The sequence below is a fragment of the Calypte anna genome, chromosome 15 (assembly GCF_003957555.1).
Source record: "Calypte anna isolate BGI_N300 chromosome 15, bCalAnn1_v1.p, whole genome shotgun sequence".
Classification (NCBI taxonomy): Eukaryota; Metazoa; Chordata; class Aves; order Apodiformes; family Trochilidae; genus Calypte; species Calypte anna.
Genome location: NC_044261.1, coordinates 10,286,777 through 10,303,398, shown reverse-complemented (window position 1 = coordinate 10,303,398; position 16,622 = coordinate 10,286,777). Strand labels below are relative to the sequence as shown.

Below are 16,622 nucleotides of genomic sequence, written 5' to 3'. Positions count from 1 at the left end.
TAAAGTTTAAACATCTTTCATAAATTATTTTTTTATCTTCTGACATACACACACTTAAGCTGTCACTTAGAGACACTTGCTTGACAGTTCAAAGATACTATTATAGTCAGTTGTTGGGAAAAGGTGTCTTTCACTGACAACTGGTATTTTTAAGACATTTAAAAAGAAAAAAAAATTTAATTCTTTAGGTTCCAAGTTGGCACAATCAGTTTATCAGATCTCATGTATAAATAGTGTATAAATAGTTTAGTGAAAAGTAGCTACCAAAATCCAAACTGTTTCATTCTAATTGAAAAATTAGCATCTTCTCAGTAAGTGCAAGTGAGCACTCCTACCTTTTACTCCTCCCTTTCAAAAACAACTGAGCAGAAACTCCAACTGCAGTTTGGAGAGATGAATGAGTTTTTCCAGTTGCTGCTACAAAGGTGAAATAAAAATCATCAAAATACCCTTAAATAACAGAAGATCTTGGCTAAAATTAACAAGTTAATAAAAAGGTTTGCTACTTACCCATAATTTTCTTTCCCATATGTTGTGGAGCATCAGTTAGAATCCAAGGAAAAAAAAAACCTGGTAAGCCAAGATGCCCATGGTGAAGAGCTCAAACAGCCATTCTTCACAGAAATTTGCCACAGCTTTCTTCCTGTCTGGCATGCTGAAGAGATTCCAGTACAACCACTGAGCTTTTTGTCACCTCACTGGTAGGAATGGCATACAACTTTCTACATGTTTCAGTGTACAAAAGCCTCTGCACTGCATGACTTAACTGCTGTTCCTGTTATTCCAAAACACAGCTAATTTGATATAGGTGCAGCTAAGACCAGTGCTGAGACTACCAAATCCTTAAAATGATTTCGCTGAGTTTTTAACTCTTTCAGTCAGTCCAAATACATAGTTTTAAGAGTTAAAGGAAAATAAACAGGTAAAGCTGAATTAGGCTACTAGCAATCATCCTTGAGATCCTGTAGGCAAGAACTGAGATGAAGAAGCCTAGAAAATAGCAGATTTTTGTATAGGGGGGAAGGAAAGAGAGTCTAGAATTACTGACCAGATCTTAAACAAGTTATTTCCACCCAAAAGATAAGGGAGAGGGTGTAAGAGAAAAGCAAAAGATAAAACTTTTAATGTTTAAAACTATTTTTAGTGGACTGGGCATTGAATGTCACACAGCAGTCCCATAAGAAGTAACATACAGAGTAGATTAAGCTACTTTAAGGGCATTCACAACTGCAATTCCACCAACATTGCTTGGAATTGTCTGCTCACAGTACTCAAAGCTTACTGGCAATCAATATGCAGCAATTGTCTTTCTACAGTGAATTAATCCAGTTCTGGTGCTGCTCAATATTTTCAGTAATTATCTGCACACGGGGACAGACAATACATTTTTTTAATCAATACCTAATAGAAAGCAGAAAAGATTTGCAGGTATTTTGGAAGGCAAAATTAGAATTAAAAACCACCTTCAGAAAACAGATAAACATTATGAAACAGAATGTTATTTCAGTAATACCAACTCTAAAGTAATGCATGTTTTTGGGGGCTTTTTAAGAAATAGCCAATGCATAAATATTAAATAGAAAATAGTGAGAACAGTTTTGTAGCTTGGCTTGCTGTCTAATCACAAACCAATGTGCCAACAACACCATGTGCCCTTGTGTTGGTATAGACACCAGTGTGTTACGTAGAGCTTGCTAAGCATCTTCTAGACCCTCTAGAAGATGTGGTCCAGCAATGAACACCACAGGTAAATATGAACCAGAATGGAACAGACATGAAGTACAGCAATACTACTTTAGAAAACATGAAAATGAATGAGAAAAGACTTACAAAATCTAAACTTGTTTTATACAAGGCTGAGAACACTAAAGTGATGATGTGGTTGCTGCAAAAATGAACTATTTTCAGTACCTGTGGAAATAGGACAAGCAGCAATGTTCTCACATAGTATCAAGGAGGGTTATTTTTTTATCAAGCAACATAACAGGTAAATTTATTTTTTTTCCACAGGTATATGTGTGGTGAGAGAAAGATCAAATCCTGCTTCCTTGGAGCAGCACAAATCACTGACCAAAACCAATTTAAAAATATCTAACTTGGAAATGCCAAGTATTTTATGAAGCCTGTGTAGTCATAAAAAAAGAGGACTTTTCACAAGCTGGATTTCTAAAAAGCTGTGTGTAGTCCAAGATACTTTGGAAATTAGTAAGAGTAATTACTAACAAATTTCATTAAATGTCAGTTTCTGGCTTGGATTTAAACCCTGGCTCGTGTCAGTTCTGCAAAAGGTTTTTATAGACTGCAGCACTACCCACTCTACAAACTGTATGCCCTAGAAAAAGCAGGTCCAAAAAGTAAACCACAGTATAAGTTTGTTGACAAATGAATCTATAAAAAGGAACAGCTTACGCCAGAAGGATCAAAGTCAGAGCCTTTATTAAATGTTCCTTCCTTAAACAGACTGCAGTTAATCCCCCTTTTGCATTTGAGATTTCTAAGGCTATTTTAAATACTTTGTTTTACAGAGATTTTCAGTCTTCAGAACCGTCACAAGCAGCAAGTTAGCAGTACACAAAAACAATACGCTTTAACTTTCACTGAGTTCTATTCCTGCCCCAGAGGGTCCATGGAAAAGAGCAACAAGACTTCTAGTACTGGAGTTTTTGCACAGACCCTGGGAAGGAAATAGGTGTCACCAGAGTTTGAGCCAGATGTGCTGTAGCCACATCTCCCAATTGGCCACAATTTACCAGTACTGATTAGTATCGCTGTGTCTTGCGCATTATCAGTTTCAAAAGGGGACCAAATTTTCAATTTTCAACTAATGTGGGTCTAATTAAGGCTATTCTGGTATATTTGATACTAAAATACTCTCTGCGAGTCCTTTTCGTGAATTCCCATCAGAATTAACATTTTCAAAAATGAAAACATTTAAAATAGGTGTTTGAGTTGAAATGCTGATGCAGCGGTGGGTTCAGTGTTTTCTTGTCTTGTGGAGCTTTATTATCACGTCAGGATAGTGTCATCTATCTGTTCATCAGAGTCAGCCTGGCCAGCAAGCTTCTTTAGAGACCTCCTGCAGCTTTCATTAAGAAGCTCCAAGCTGGCAGCATCTAGAATCTTGGAAACAGACTGTGGAAGGAAGACAACAACAATTACCAATGCCTTATGACTTACTATCCTAAGACTAAATGTAAGTGCCTTAACAAGCTGCATTTATTTATTATCTTTAAAGCATACAGAAGTCCTTCATCTGGTTTTATGATTTCAGATATGAGAACTATCCAAGAGCAGCTAAGACTGATCAAAGGGGTCTGGAAATGGCTGTTTCATGTAGCCCATCTTAAAATATTCTCTAGCAGCACTGATGCAGTAGGATTATACAGGTGACAAAAGCAATACCCAGCAGTCCCAGCTAAGGCAACTACAGCTCACTAAGGCCTTACTGTGTTGTGAAAGCAAGGCTACTATGTAAAACATGGGAGGTATGTTAAACACCTTGATTTTCACTGTAAAGTTCAACAGTACCAGTATGGATTGTTTCTTCAAGGCTTAGCATGAGAATACGGGTGAAGACTTAAATGCAAATAGGAATGTCCCACTCTATTCCCTGAGACACTGAGGCTCAAGGCAGCACTTAACCATACAGAGATGTGACACAGCCTTCTACCCATGATTATTACATTTCCTTCTGTCTCATACCTCAAGCACTTCTTCACCTGCTCTCATCTTCAGCAGATTGACAATAGCTTGGTCACTGTAGGCTCTCACACTGGTGTTTTTGTCCTTTGTGTTGTCCAGAAGTGCTTTGAGAATTGGTTTTATTGTCTGAGGATCCAGTGAGGGAAGATGGTTTTTATTTGCCCACCAAATCATCTTTTCTGCAACTAACTTTATGTCACTGGATGAGTTCTGGAGACACTGAAGGAGACAAAAATGGACTTACAGTCAGATATACCAAGGACAGGTATTTACAGCAGTAGTTCATCTTTTTTCATAGTTTAAGTATTTTAAGCTCTAACAAGAAAAGCAAACAGTTTTCAACTCACACGTACATAAGAGAAAAAAAATATGTTACCAACAAGCTTGACTGAACTGTGTACCAGTAATAGAAGTCAAACCTTTAAAAAACAAGACACCTTTTAAAAACCAACCAACCAAAACAAAACAAACACTTCTAAAAATGTGGTTGACAGGGCCACATGCTCCTCTGATCTGCCTCAGGAAATGACAATGACCACGAAGTGTATCAGAAGCTGATAGTGTTAGCACCTCTGTAGAATACACTCAGCAGCAACAGCCAAGTTGATTTCTGGTTGTATATAAGGTATATATACCTGGTTGTATATAAGGTGCATTTCAACAGTGGATTTAATTTTAATTTTAAATTTTTAAATTTAAAATTTAATTTTTAATTTTAAATTTAATTTTTAATTTTAAAATTTAAAAATGTTGGGAGCTCTTCATTTTATATTTAATATCAATACATTTAAAACATGAAAGCCAACAACTGAGTACCAACTGCATTATTAATACTGTGATAAAGGCATTGTGACTATTATGATATCTTTTAATACAATATTGTGATGCAAATTAATACATAAATGAAGGTTTAAAACAAAAGGTCTGCTTTGAAGAATGATGGCCTCTATCAATTAAATTGAAAAGAAATGTAAAACCTGATGATTTTAACACATTTTTATTTACAATAAAAACAAGTGCTCCAGCACCATCACTCACTCTACCTTTGCTGATCTTTTCTAAGATGTTAAAACCTACTCTTGAGGTTCCAGTGTTCAAAATCCAGATCCTGTCTACCATGAGAGATACTTGTTGGGAGGAGGGTGGGGTAGGGGGGGGTTGTATGGGAGGAGGGGGAAACATGATGACACAAAATAAAACCATCCACACAAAAAAACCCAAACCCAAGAACAACCAAGAAATAAAGAATTTCTGAGGTAGAATATTCAGATAGTGTTAACTTCAGGACTCTCTTATCTCAGTCTTTCAGAGCTGCTTCTTTCCAAAGCAGTGGAAGTTAAAAAAAACTGCAGCAAAACCAGCTAAGGTCAGAGATTGGCATTTGATGCATTTCTAACAAAGGCCCTTTGACCTGTAGCAACCTTAAAAACCTGGTAACTCCTCCCCTGTCTTCTCTGCCAGCTGTTTGTTACTGCAAGGAAAAAAATTAATTCCTAAGAATCAAAACTGAAGTTTACCACAGAAAGATCAAAAGTCCAACTTCCCTATTAGAGGATAGCAATACTGCATTCACAAGTGCAGAGCAGGCTGATAAAGTGTACTGTACTTCACTACAAAAAGAAATACCTAGATATTCAGGGATCAGGAGATTTAAAGCTACCCAAGATAAGACAACTGAGCTTTTGGTTTTCATGCTAGGCTGACATTCAAAAATTTGGTAAGAAAGCCACACATGAATTAGTTCAAAGATCCAGATCACGTGAGAATGGCCCCAGGTAGTTATGAACAGTCTTACCTTAATAAAAAGGCTGGAAAGTTTTGGAGGCAGGTTTCCCTCTTCTTCCATGTGGTATTTCATAAGAAAGCCCATCCCTCTGATGCCACTAACTGCAATAGGAATCTTCAATATAGAGACAAAAACTGGTATGAGTACAGCAGAGTTCAGCAGCCTTTATAACTAGGTTTATGGTCTGAGGAGCTTTTGCAGAAGCATAAACCAATCTTTCAAGAAAACCATAGCATGCAAAGCAGAAAAACACTGATATCATGGAAACATCATAATGTGACTATGAGTGACATGGAACAAGCTGGCAGGCCCCACAGAACCCCCAAGCTCCCTACACCAAAATCAAACGTAGATTTAAAATCCTCCTAAAATAAAGTACTTAAACTTCTTGTAAACCTGGCCTGTGAATGAGAACTTTAGAGAAACAGAAGTGTAATTTCCTTACAGTTCAAGATTATTTAATCTTTGACTCCAGAGAGATCAGAACAGTCATGTAAATCTCACTATAGGACCCACATCTTGCCAAGGGAGAATCTTCAGATTGCTCTTGAGGATTCTGGTTCTGTTTGGTAACAGAGGAAACCTGCACACCTTTTAAAACTACTCCCAAGAGTTGCAGGTGACAGAACTCCCCTGCTCTACATAGCACTTACCCTGTCAGCAGTGGCATTGCTGAGGATCATCTCCTGAACACTGTTGTAGTACCTGGGGGAACACAGCCTGTCAGGAGTAACATTGACAGCCACAGAGAGAGCCAGGCTCCGGCCGTGTCTCACCATCCAGTCAACACCAGATGTATCTGTGGGAAATGAAAGAGAGGAACAATAGCAAGGCTCCCACTGTCCAGTCCTCCTCAGCTAAGAAGCTTTTTTCTGATTGTCAATTCACCTCCATAAAATAAAGTAACAAGCAGCATCTAAAGCAAGGCCTTGCTTCCTCCACTCCTCCCAAAAAGCCATAGAGTGATAAATGCAACACGTCTACCAGACAGGATCACCTTTTTCTGGGCAGACACAGAAACCAGATGCCAATAAGTGATTGGATTATTCAACTCGTTACTTCTGGGGGTCTCAGTAACACATAATCACCTCCACCCCACTTAGGAACTTGGAGCTTGGCATCAGAATTACATAAGCTTTGACTTTCTAATGAAAGTGTAAAATCCATCTGTAATTAGAAATCATCTAACAGATTCCATTCTCAGTTCCATAGAGGAGAGTAATCCTATAGTACTCCAAATCACTAGGAGCTCCTACAGAAATGTATGGTTTTAACTAACTTAGAGCCAAATTAGTTACCAAAAGCATCTGGAGCCACCAGATGTGGTCTGCAATAAGCACAAGTTAATCTAAAATCACAGTGTCACCAAACAAGGTGCAAGGTCCTTCCCCGTCCACCCTGCTTGAACATCCTGTCACCTCCCAATCTCTCAGTGTCAGCACTAGCAATTGCTCAGCTATGCTAGTCCTTTCCTCAACTCATCTAAAAACAAATCCAGGAAAAATTTATGGGTAACCCCAAATTACAACCACCAGCCTGTGCTGGTAAACCTGACTAGAGAGTCAGGTTTAAGATAAAGAGGAGGAAACAAAATAAACAAGCACATAGATTTCCCAAACCAATGGCTAAGAAGGTCTCTTCCCCTGCTTTCAGAATCAGTTCAGTCACTGTGAACACAGATTCACCTACCCAGTAAGTGCTGGTGGAGGACAGTACTGAGCTCCTCTTCTGACAGGAACGCACACAGCTCTGCCAAGCAGCCAGCTGAGGCCATCCGGGTGGCATCCTGACCAGGAGAGGAAGAAGAGTAACACTGGCTGAGCTCAATACAAAGAGAGGAGAGGCAAGAACAACAAACGACAGAAGATGATAGGAAATAAAAAGAGAAGGAGGAAATAAATATTACTACTAGTATTTTGTTCTTACTACCTGTGGACTTCTGCCAGTTTGCAAGGGTTTTTGTACATAATGGAACTTAAAGTCAAATCCACAATCAAAAAAGCCAGCAGAGACTGAAAGAAGACCTTGTATAAATTCTGATTTGTTAAATGGGAAAGGCATAAAGATGAAAGTGGATGTTTGAAAAGACATGTTTACAGGAGTGATTCACATTCTAGAAGGTAAGCATTACTTCTAGCCATCTCTAGAGCTCATCTCTGCGATAAACTCCTCCTACTTTTAATTTAAAACTTCCAAGGTTTTGTTGTTTTGCCTTGGTTGTGTGGCCAATCCCAAAACTGCTCCTCTCCCTCCTGAAACTTAAGAGCTCAGTGGGAATTCCTCAATTTTTCTGTTTCTAGCATCTTAATAGTTTCACATCAATACTGCACAGAATAAAACATAAGGAAGAAATAACCAGATAATTAATTTTAACCTCACAGGTGATAGCGTTGCTGTCTGCCATAGATTGAAGACCCTGTATGAAACTTGGAGAGCGTCTTGATTGTTGAAGTATAACCTGCCATTATCTAACAGATTTCTCACAGTAAATTATAAACCCCGCCTGAGAGCCTACAAACACATATATGTGCATATAGTGAAAGTATTACAGGTTTTCTCCAAGACAAAATGCCAATCCTAACTTCAGAGCTACCTCAGAAACTGGTGAGGAGCTGCAGGTCAGACCCACATACATGGTTGCTGAGGAAACATTCAAATCTCATAGATTTTCACAGGTACCAGTGACTGACATCTCTAATTCTTGCACCTGGTTCTCAGCTAACACACTACAAGGCTCCATGAAAATCAATTTTACAGACTGTGTTCAATTTAGTGAGTAATGTCCAACCACATACTTCTTTTATGTGTGTTTCTTTTACTCTGTCATTAGTAATTTCCCCTGGAAGTTATTTTAGAAAATAATTATACTAGAAAGTTCACAGCAGGGATCCTCTGCGGCTGGCTGGAGAAGTACCTCATCATGTCCCAGCATCCCTAGAAGCAGCGTGCTGATATTCTTCCTAATTGCAGCATCTACTTTTGCACCAGCTCCTCGTGTTACAAAGCGCAGAGCTTGCAGCATTGTGTCCCTAGAAGTGATCACAATACAGTCAGACAATGCCTGTCCCTTCACCCCCAAGGAAGACACTGAGCTCTGGATACCTGTAACCATTCTTCACACAGCAGTTACACTGATGTGCCTCACAATTCAGGAGACTGATACTCTCTGCACTGCTGACGACTCCATGCTAGAGAATATTTCCACAATTGTGTGCTTGTGTCTGTCTCTTACAATGTAAATATTTTCTGACTATTCAGACATTTTAAAAATTCTCAAATCAGGAAGTTAAATTTCCTGGGGATCTGTGCACTCAGGATACAAGAACAGCTGCATTACTTCAGGTCAGATTGACAATTGATACAGTCCTGTATCTGACAGTAAGCAGCTGAGGAGTGTGCAGGAGAGAGAACTGGGCAGATGCTTCCCCTGACGTCTGTGGTCACAACTTAGCTTCTGACTCAACAAGTCCCCAGCACCCACATTCTTTGCTTTAGAAACCCTGAATAAGAGTCAACTGCTTTCACTAGGAGGTAAATCTTACCCTCAGAATTAAGGGGGGTGAGAAACAATTCTACACAAATAGCTGTAATAGTTTTGTTCATTCATCCTCATTCTTTAATCCTTGCTGGTGAAGGATGAAAGCCAGAAGGTCTGAGGTACTACCTATTGCTTACCTGATGGCAGAGTCATCACTGGAACGGATTCCATTCAGTAGCTCTGTGAAGAGAGGATCCACTTTTACATGGATGATGATGAGTTTTCCCAGAGCATCAGCAGCTTTAAGGCGAACAGCACGGTTTGAGTCTTGCAGAGCTTTGGTGAAGGTTGTTTGCAACTGGGGCAAAAATGGTTTCAGGGCAATCTCAACCTACACCAGAGATGAAAGAAGAGAAAGTGGTGCAGTCAGCTCTGAAATAATGGCCAGAAATCAAAGCCTGAAAATAGCATGATCTCTTCTAGAGCTGTCGGCTAGCCCTGACTGAGATCTAACATTACTAAATAGGAAAAACATGAAACTAGAAAAAAACCCCTTAGTTCAGTTCAAATACATCATCTTTGGACTTAACATTTCACAAAAATGGTAGACACACAAATTGTTACATTTTAGCTTTTAATAATTTAAAGTGTTATCATCAGCAATATCATCATTTAGCAATATGAAGTCCAGAAACTGAAGCACTGAGGGCTTTTTTGGTGGGCCAGAAGCTGCTGAAAAATACAACGCTGCTACAGTGCCATTCCTAAATACCAGCTGTACAGCAGCAGGCATCCCTCCTGTATTTGCATGAACAGCAACAGGTATTTCTCCAGATTACCATGAAAATACTTACAAACCATAGTCAACTATTTTAATCTTACCTTGGCTAAAAGAAGACTTAATGTTTCAAGCAGAGCCACCTTGACATTCCAGCTGAACCGATCTCCCAAAATCCGAATAAGCGGCCCAGTAATGCTCACCACAGATGGTTTGAGAGCTTCAGCAGAAGTCAGCTTAATAACCAGCCCTAAGGCCTTTGCTGCCTCCTCCTTCTGCTCTGGATTACCAGTTAAAACACCTTCCCGCAGCACCACGAGTATGCAAGTCACTCCCTGTCATGAAAATCGAATAAGAAATCTTAAAAGCTAAGACACAGAAAACATGTACTTTATTTTTAATTCTGTTACACACCAGATGCACAACTTCTAGAATTGTTCTCCATTTCCTGTTGATCTTCAGCTGCCTGCTTCCACATTTACAGAGCCACTTTTATTTGGTTTGATTTCATGCATCTATGCCTTACTGCACCAGTTGCTATGAGAAAAACAGTGGCAGCTCAGGGAATTTTTAAACCCGAGAAATTTGGCACAGAAGTCCAGTTCACTCCCCCACAGAAAGCAGCCAGGGACCATGACATACATACATAACAGAACTGTCAAAGATTTTGTTACAAGAGAAGCCTTCTGCAAGGCAACTCAACAGCAGCAGTAACCTAGAAAAAGTCTCTCCAATATATCAAAGGAGTTTGGAATGCCCCAATAGCCACTGTTGCTTATAGCTGTAAAGTCATATCAATTAGTTCCTCCAAAAAGGGGGGGGGGATATTAAGGCTGTGACAAATCCATGCTCATCCTGATCCTTTACCTTCTTAGGAATACAGAATCCTGGCACATGCTCGCCTTTGGCCTCATTCCCTACAATCCGGATATCCTTGTGCAGGTCCTCAATGAGAGCAAGTTGGTTCCCAGCATCTAATTTCTGCAGGAGAAAGGGGTAAGACAAAGATGAGGCAGCATGGCAAGGAGGTGTTCTTTTTGAATTCTTCTCAGGTGTGTCAAGAGAAGACACCTGTTTCCTGCCCCCTCACTCACAAAGCCAAGGTCAAGCTCATCTCAAAACACTGCAGTATTTGCAAATGTAAGTGTAGCTTACCATCAAAACAGAAGGTTTCATTTAGGCAGTATTTTACCAGCTAGCCCTGTTTTCTCCTTTGCAGGCATTACCCCTGGAACCCTTTGAAGCTGTCTCTCACCTTGGTGATGGAATTAAGTGCATCCCAGCTTTCATTCAGAACCACAGGGCTGGTGTCATTAAACAGGCGTATCAAGCCTGAAACCAAGCTCCTCAGATGACCAGTGTAGTCTGCTTTTGTCTTGGAGCAGTAGATGTTCAGGATGACAGCTGCTGCCTGTCGCATTCCCAGCTCAGGGCTGCGGGTAGCTTCTAGCAAATCTTCAGTTATAATTCTCTGTCCAACATCATCTTCCACAGAGAGAATTACAGACTGGCAGTTTGCCATTTCCTAAAGAGTTTAAATTAACTTTGTTAACTCTCAAATAAAAAGAAGCCAGATTTAGCCCTAGGTTTCCCCATGTTATTCACAGCATTATCTCCTACAGAAATATTACAACATACCCCACTTGCTAATTGTCTCTCATTAATTAGCAGGTCATATCATTATTAAAGGCTTGATTCAGTCCTGGAGCAGAGACAGGGATATAACCAGTCTCAAAACATATCAAGCAACTAAACTCTGCTGAACTGATGGCTGCACAGGTTGCTCTCCAGCTGCAGAAGGACTAATTTGCAGAAATGAGAGTAGTTCAGTGTCCTCCATCTTACCCATCAGAGACTCTGGGTCTTGTCAGATAATATTTTTTTTATTTATGTAGTTTAATGCTGTGCCATCATAATACTAATTACAAGCATGTCTGTGGGTGCATTAGAGATCTCCAGGCACACCCGGGGCTAGAAGCTGAGCTAATGGGCACCTACAGCAAGACAGACGAGAGGACTTTGTCACTCACATTCCCAGTTCACTAATTTATGTACATGCCTATCCACAATCACAACTCCAGGATGTTCTGTGGAGTCCAAACACCCGATGTTTTGGAAAGCAGTGAGGAGTGCTGCATGCAAAACAGGAGACTTCCTCCTGTAAGCCCTTTAATTTCTCAGTCTTCTATCCCAACAAAAAATACCAAGTTAACTCCGGCAGTTCTCCAAGAATAAGTAAACTGAGAATTATATCTTGTTGCACGTCAAAGAGACTTTTATATGGATACAAATTGATTTGGAAGGCATACATTTTTTGACTAACAATATGCCACCAGGCAAAAAGACTCATCCTGAGGAACCTAATGGACTGAATTAAAACATGCAATCTGTAACTCTAGAGAACACAGATACTGTGCAGGGAGGGAAACCCAAAGCTCCGTCTTCTGGCAGCCTGTCACAACAAAGAGCTGAGCTCTGCTACTTGCCAATTGCTCTTCACTGGTTCCCAGTTTCTCCTTCAGTGCAGACATCATAGCAGGCAGGATCACACTCAAGTGCCGTGTGAGGGCATCCCCTGCCACTGCAGAAAGGAAAGCTAGCACACGGGTGTTCACAGGGGGAGTAGTCAGCTAGAGAAAAACAGCAACAAAAAATGAGACAAGCAGAAAGCTTTTCAGAAGAACATCACTTCATCTACAGCATGAAAACTTTCTAAGTATAAATGCATCACAGCCCAAATGACAACTTTTTGAGCATAAAATCATAAGAAAATTTCAAATTCTTCCTTTTGGCATCTGTCCAAAGAAAACTGGCAGCAAGCAGAGTAGAAAGCACAGTTCTGAAGTTTAAAAATTGTTTTCAACTGTACCTTTGGCACCAAATAAGGCAACACCACACGGCTCTTGACAGCCATAACTTGTTTGAGACCATCCACAGCAAAGTCAGATGCCTCTTCATTATCCTACAGGGAAAGAGAAAGTTACAAACCTCAGAAATGACTTGTGACACACCAAGCTGACACTATTTCAAGTGACAATTTACTGTGTGATCATACAACCAGCACACAAGACCATCCCTGCCAATGGCTAGGATGATTCCACAGAGGAGACAAAACAGAGCTGCCATTCTCTGGAAGGTCTACCACTGCAATCCTGCTTTTGCTTTAAGCTACTTAGCAAAACCTGTCCCACAACATCATTCATCAAGTTGCTGACTAACAATGAGCAACACTTACCAGCTGCTTCAGCAAAAATGGCAGGATATCTTCAAGAGCTTGATGTCCAATTGTTGAGTGCAACTGTTCAAATGTTTTAGCTGCAGCCTCTCGGACTTCTTCCAGAGGGTCACAGAGTGCTTTCCTCACTGTAGGAACGAGGGACTCAGAGAAAAGCAGTACCTAAAAATGTAGAGATGAAATTACAGAATGTCTAAAGCAGAACAGACACATGCATCTCATTAAAATAGCAAAGAAAGCAGAATTTGGAACTAAATTGCAGTTTGCTCGAAATACATTGGAAATAAACCAGGACTGATCAATAAAGAGCTGCAGTCTTCTGAGGCTAACTAGTGGATGATTTCTATTATTAAATCTTATAAAAGTCAGAACTGTGCAATGATTTAAATTTACTGACATACAAATACACACATTTACCTGAAAAGAAACTCATGTTAGTTCTAAGCCCTGAATTCAGTCCATAAAAGCAGCCCAGCACTGGCCATATTGTTCCATCCCATCATAACATAAACATCCAGAAAACTGGAGATTTCACCTTCCACATTTAACTTACCGCATCCCTGCTGGTGGATTTCATTATCTCACTCAACCCAATACAGACTCCTTGCCTCTCATCACTCTTGTCTGACCTCAGTCCATCTTCCAAAATAGGAATGATTTCAGGAAGGATCTTCTCTCCTAACTTTCGGACAAGGTCTCCTAATGTCCGTGCTGCAACCTGTCCCCCAAAAATGTATTGATTATTTTTCCTGTTTTACAAAATTTAAGAAGGTGAACTGTGAGCAAATGTTTGCTTTTGGCCATAAACTACTGTTCATAGTAGAGACAGATTAGTAGGAATGGAAATATTACTATTCCAAGTAACCACAGAAAAACAGTTTTACTGTCATCACAATTGCCTTCAGCAATGAGAGAACTCAGACTCAGGCACAGAACTGTTAAATTAATGACAGCATTAGAGTGATTTATAGAAAATAATTATCCCATGGTCTTCAGGAATTAATTTACATGGTCACCTGCAGGAAGAGGAAGGCATTGCTCAGTTTCTCACCGTTCGTTTATCTGCACAGGTACTGGCCAAGAATTTCAGCAGGAGCCCAAAGAGTGTGGGCAAAATTTCACGCAAAGTGCGAGGAGTGTTTGAGACTACAATCTTCCAGACGTGTAAGGAGGCCTGACGTACCACCAGCTGGGTGTCTGACCGGCCCATGTACAGCCCTGCCAGCACCCTGTTCCTCCTCTCCACACCAAGAGCATTAATGATAGCCTGGAAAGAAACATCAGAAAACTGTATTACCCACTCCCAAAATTTATAAAAAGAAAAAAAATACAATAACTTGTCATGTCTTTCCAGCAGGATTTCCATGCTGATTAAAAAAAAAATAAAATAAAATACAGGCACAACAGACAGAACCAGCTTTACCTTGTTTGACTGGGCTGTTCCAAAGTTGTCATCCTCTGAGGCAGTTTCTGTGGTCATTTTTCCAGTGACTCCTGAGATATGAAACAGAAGATCTCCAAGGAGCTGAACTGAGCTAAACCTGGCAACAGGAGCAGTCAAGTGTTACAAACAGGGTATTCAGGTGGTAGCTGTCCAAGAGTGACAGCACATCAAATGCAGACAGGAGCAAAATGCACAGTGAAGATCTGGTCAGCACCAAAATGCTGTGTGGGCTGACACATGAGATCAGTTTGCCTATCTGACTGAGAAGCAGCATGCTTCTTTTGTAAGGAAAGGAATGGATTCCAAACTGGAAGATGTTGAGAGAACTCTGGAATCAAAGCAATGAATTGGGGAATATCCTGGATTATAAAAAGGAACAAGACACCAGCAGTATCTGTCTCAACTGAAAAGACATTCACCTGGAATAAGTGCACTCATAAGCACTCAGCTGACACAAACCTTTTAATACAACTAGTTTTTGAGCAATTCTTATTAGCTGTGAGTGCTCCACTGCACACTCACATACTCAGGAGAATGATTTAGTAAGCATTTTGAAAAATGAAAAAGAATCTATAAGAGCTAAATATTGTCACATCAACTGCCTTGGCACTACTTTTCAGAATCACTACCAGAATGAATAATCTAGTAGGAATGCTTTGCAGGTACCAGGAAACTTGATTCAGGGCTGGCAGGGCTTTGCAGACTCGGTGCTATAAAGCATCGTATGGAAATTAACAAGCTAAAAGAGAGACTTGATTTTGCTTCCCAGGAGGAACAACATAATAGTCTAAATCTAAACATGGAAGAGAACAATCTGTGGATAAGACTGTTATCCCTCACCTTATCCTCCACAAGTCATCAAATAGGCCATCCTCAAGCTGTGGCAGGAGAAGGGCAATGGCAGTCTCAGCATACATACTTATGATTCTCTGGCCAGCACGCAGGGCAGTGTCCCGCACAAACTCATTCTCATCTGCCAGTGCCTGAACACAGAGACAAAAGTGTCTGTGAAGATATTTTTTTTTCAGCACAAAATACAAAACCAGTAGGAGAGAAACAAAAGGATGTTTTTTCTCTCAGCCAGGAAAAGTAAATGAACTAGAGTTGTGAACACACAAGGTGATTTCAAGAAATTACTGGTGACTACAAAAATAAGACAGCAAGAAAATAACTTGAAAGAAGAAATGTTAATTTCAATTCTTTTGTATTTTATCTAGTCCAGCAAAGCTAGACAAGTCCCTGCATGTCTCACAATTACTATAGTTGATGCACAAAATACTCCAGAGCCTTCTTTTTATCCTCTAATAAAAAAGCCTCTTCAAGCCTTGCTACATACCTTAAGGATACAAGGAATGATGGGACCAACATAGGGAGTGAACTTGTCTCCAAAGGTAATTGGAAGATAGTTGAACATCATAATATAACCATCTCGTACATGTGGAGCAATATCCACTTTACTGGCAGTAGCTACAATCTCTGGCATAAGTTTTTCCAGCTTTTCAACCCCCAAACCAGCCATAACTTCAGCCAGACCTGGGGAAAAAAGCAGGTAACATAACTGATGAATACAAGAAAGAACAAGCTGATCTGATTTAATAGGAGAAAGCCTGAGCTCAGTATTCAGACACAGTTGCCCTCACCTTGAGCAGCACCAGAACGATCCACTGAGCTCTGCTCATATGTCAGTGTCTCCAACAGCCATGGCAACAAATCCTCAAAGCACGATTCCCCCATACCCTTCACCATGGCCCCCAGCGCCTTTGCAGACACCGTCCGCACCTAGCAGACAGAAGGAACAGGGGTTTGCAAAATATCCAGAGTTACTAAGACAGATGTGTCAGCCTGATTCAGGTCTAAAAAAGACCAGGACAAAGCCTAACCCAGTGCATTGGAAGATAAATTGTACAGAAGACTTTACCTCGGGTACAGGATCTAATAGAGATGCCTTCAGTCCAGGAGTCACACTGGGTAGGTAAGGAGCCAGATCCTGAAAACAAAGAGCCAAAGAGTAAGAGAAATGAGAAAGAAAACTAAGTCACCTTCACATAAAGGGCATTCAGCCCCTTATTATTAGCATTCACCTATTAATACCCTTAGAGGTTAATCAGCTGCTTTCACAATCCTGCAAATAAACACACTGAATTGCTCTGCAAACCCAAGAAACCTTTTTGCTGCTCCCCCACAACATAGCACTTTGTA

The 16,622-nt window shown here is 40.2% G+C and overlaps 1 protein-coding gene across 3 annotated transcripts in view; it reads right to left on the bottom strand.

Annotated features, from left to right (window-relative positions):
- Window positions 1-2,419: 2,419 nt before the first annotated feature.
- Window positions 2,420-16,622, bottom strand: part of GCN1 (GCN1 activator of EIF2AK4) — a 41,188-nt gene continuing 26,985 nt past the window's right edge. The window contains exons 39-58 of one of the 3 annotated variants that reach the window (XM_030460364.1): window positions 16,342-16,410; window positions 16,064-16,202; window positions 15,760-15,956; window positions 15,264-15,406; window positions 14,403-14,520; window positions 14,031-14,246; window positions 13,533-13,697; window positions 12,980-13,141; window positions 12,614-12,706; window positions 12,231-12,374; window positions 11,000-11,269; window positions 10,612-10,725; window positions 9,849-10,079; window positions 9,164-9,357; window positions 8,403-8,517; window positions 7,178-7,274; window positions 6,142-6,287; window positions 5,498-5,602; window positions 3,703-3,921; window positions 2,420-3,132 (exon numbers count right to left, since the gene is read on the bottom strand). In XM_030460364.1, the coding sequence (XP_030316224.1) occupies window positions 3,007-3,132; window positions 3,703-3,921; window positions 5,498-5,602; window positions 6,142-6,287; window positions 7,178-7,274; window positions 8,403-8,517; window positions 9,164-9,357; window positions 9,849-10,079; window positions 10,612-10,725; window positions 11,000-11,269; window positions 12,231-12,374; window positions 12,614-12,706; window positions 12,980-13,141; window positions 13,533-13,697; window positions 14,031-14,246; window positions 14,403-14,520; window positions 15,264-15,406; window positions 15,760-15,956; window positions 16,064-16,202; window positions 16,342-16,410 (3,063 nt within the window). In that variant the 3' untranslated portion in view covers window positions 2,420-3,006. The remainder of the gene's footprint in view (window positions 3,133-3,702; window positions 3,922-5,497; window positions 5,603-6,141; window positions 6,288-7,177; window positions 7,275-8,402; window positions 8,518-9,163; window positions 9,358-9,848; window positions 10,080-10,611; window positions 10,726-10,999; window positions 11,270-12,230; window positions 12,375-12,613; window positions 12,707-12,979; window positions 13,142-13,532; window positions 13,698-14,030; window positions 14,247-14,402; window positions 14,521-15,263; window positions 15,407-15,759; window positions 15,957-16,063; window positions 16,203-16,341; window positions 16,411-16,622) is intronic. The other 2 variants (XM_030460365.1, XR_003988209.1) reach the window with 2 other exon arrangements.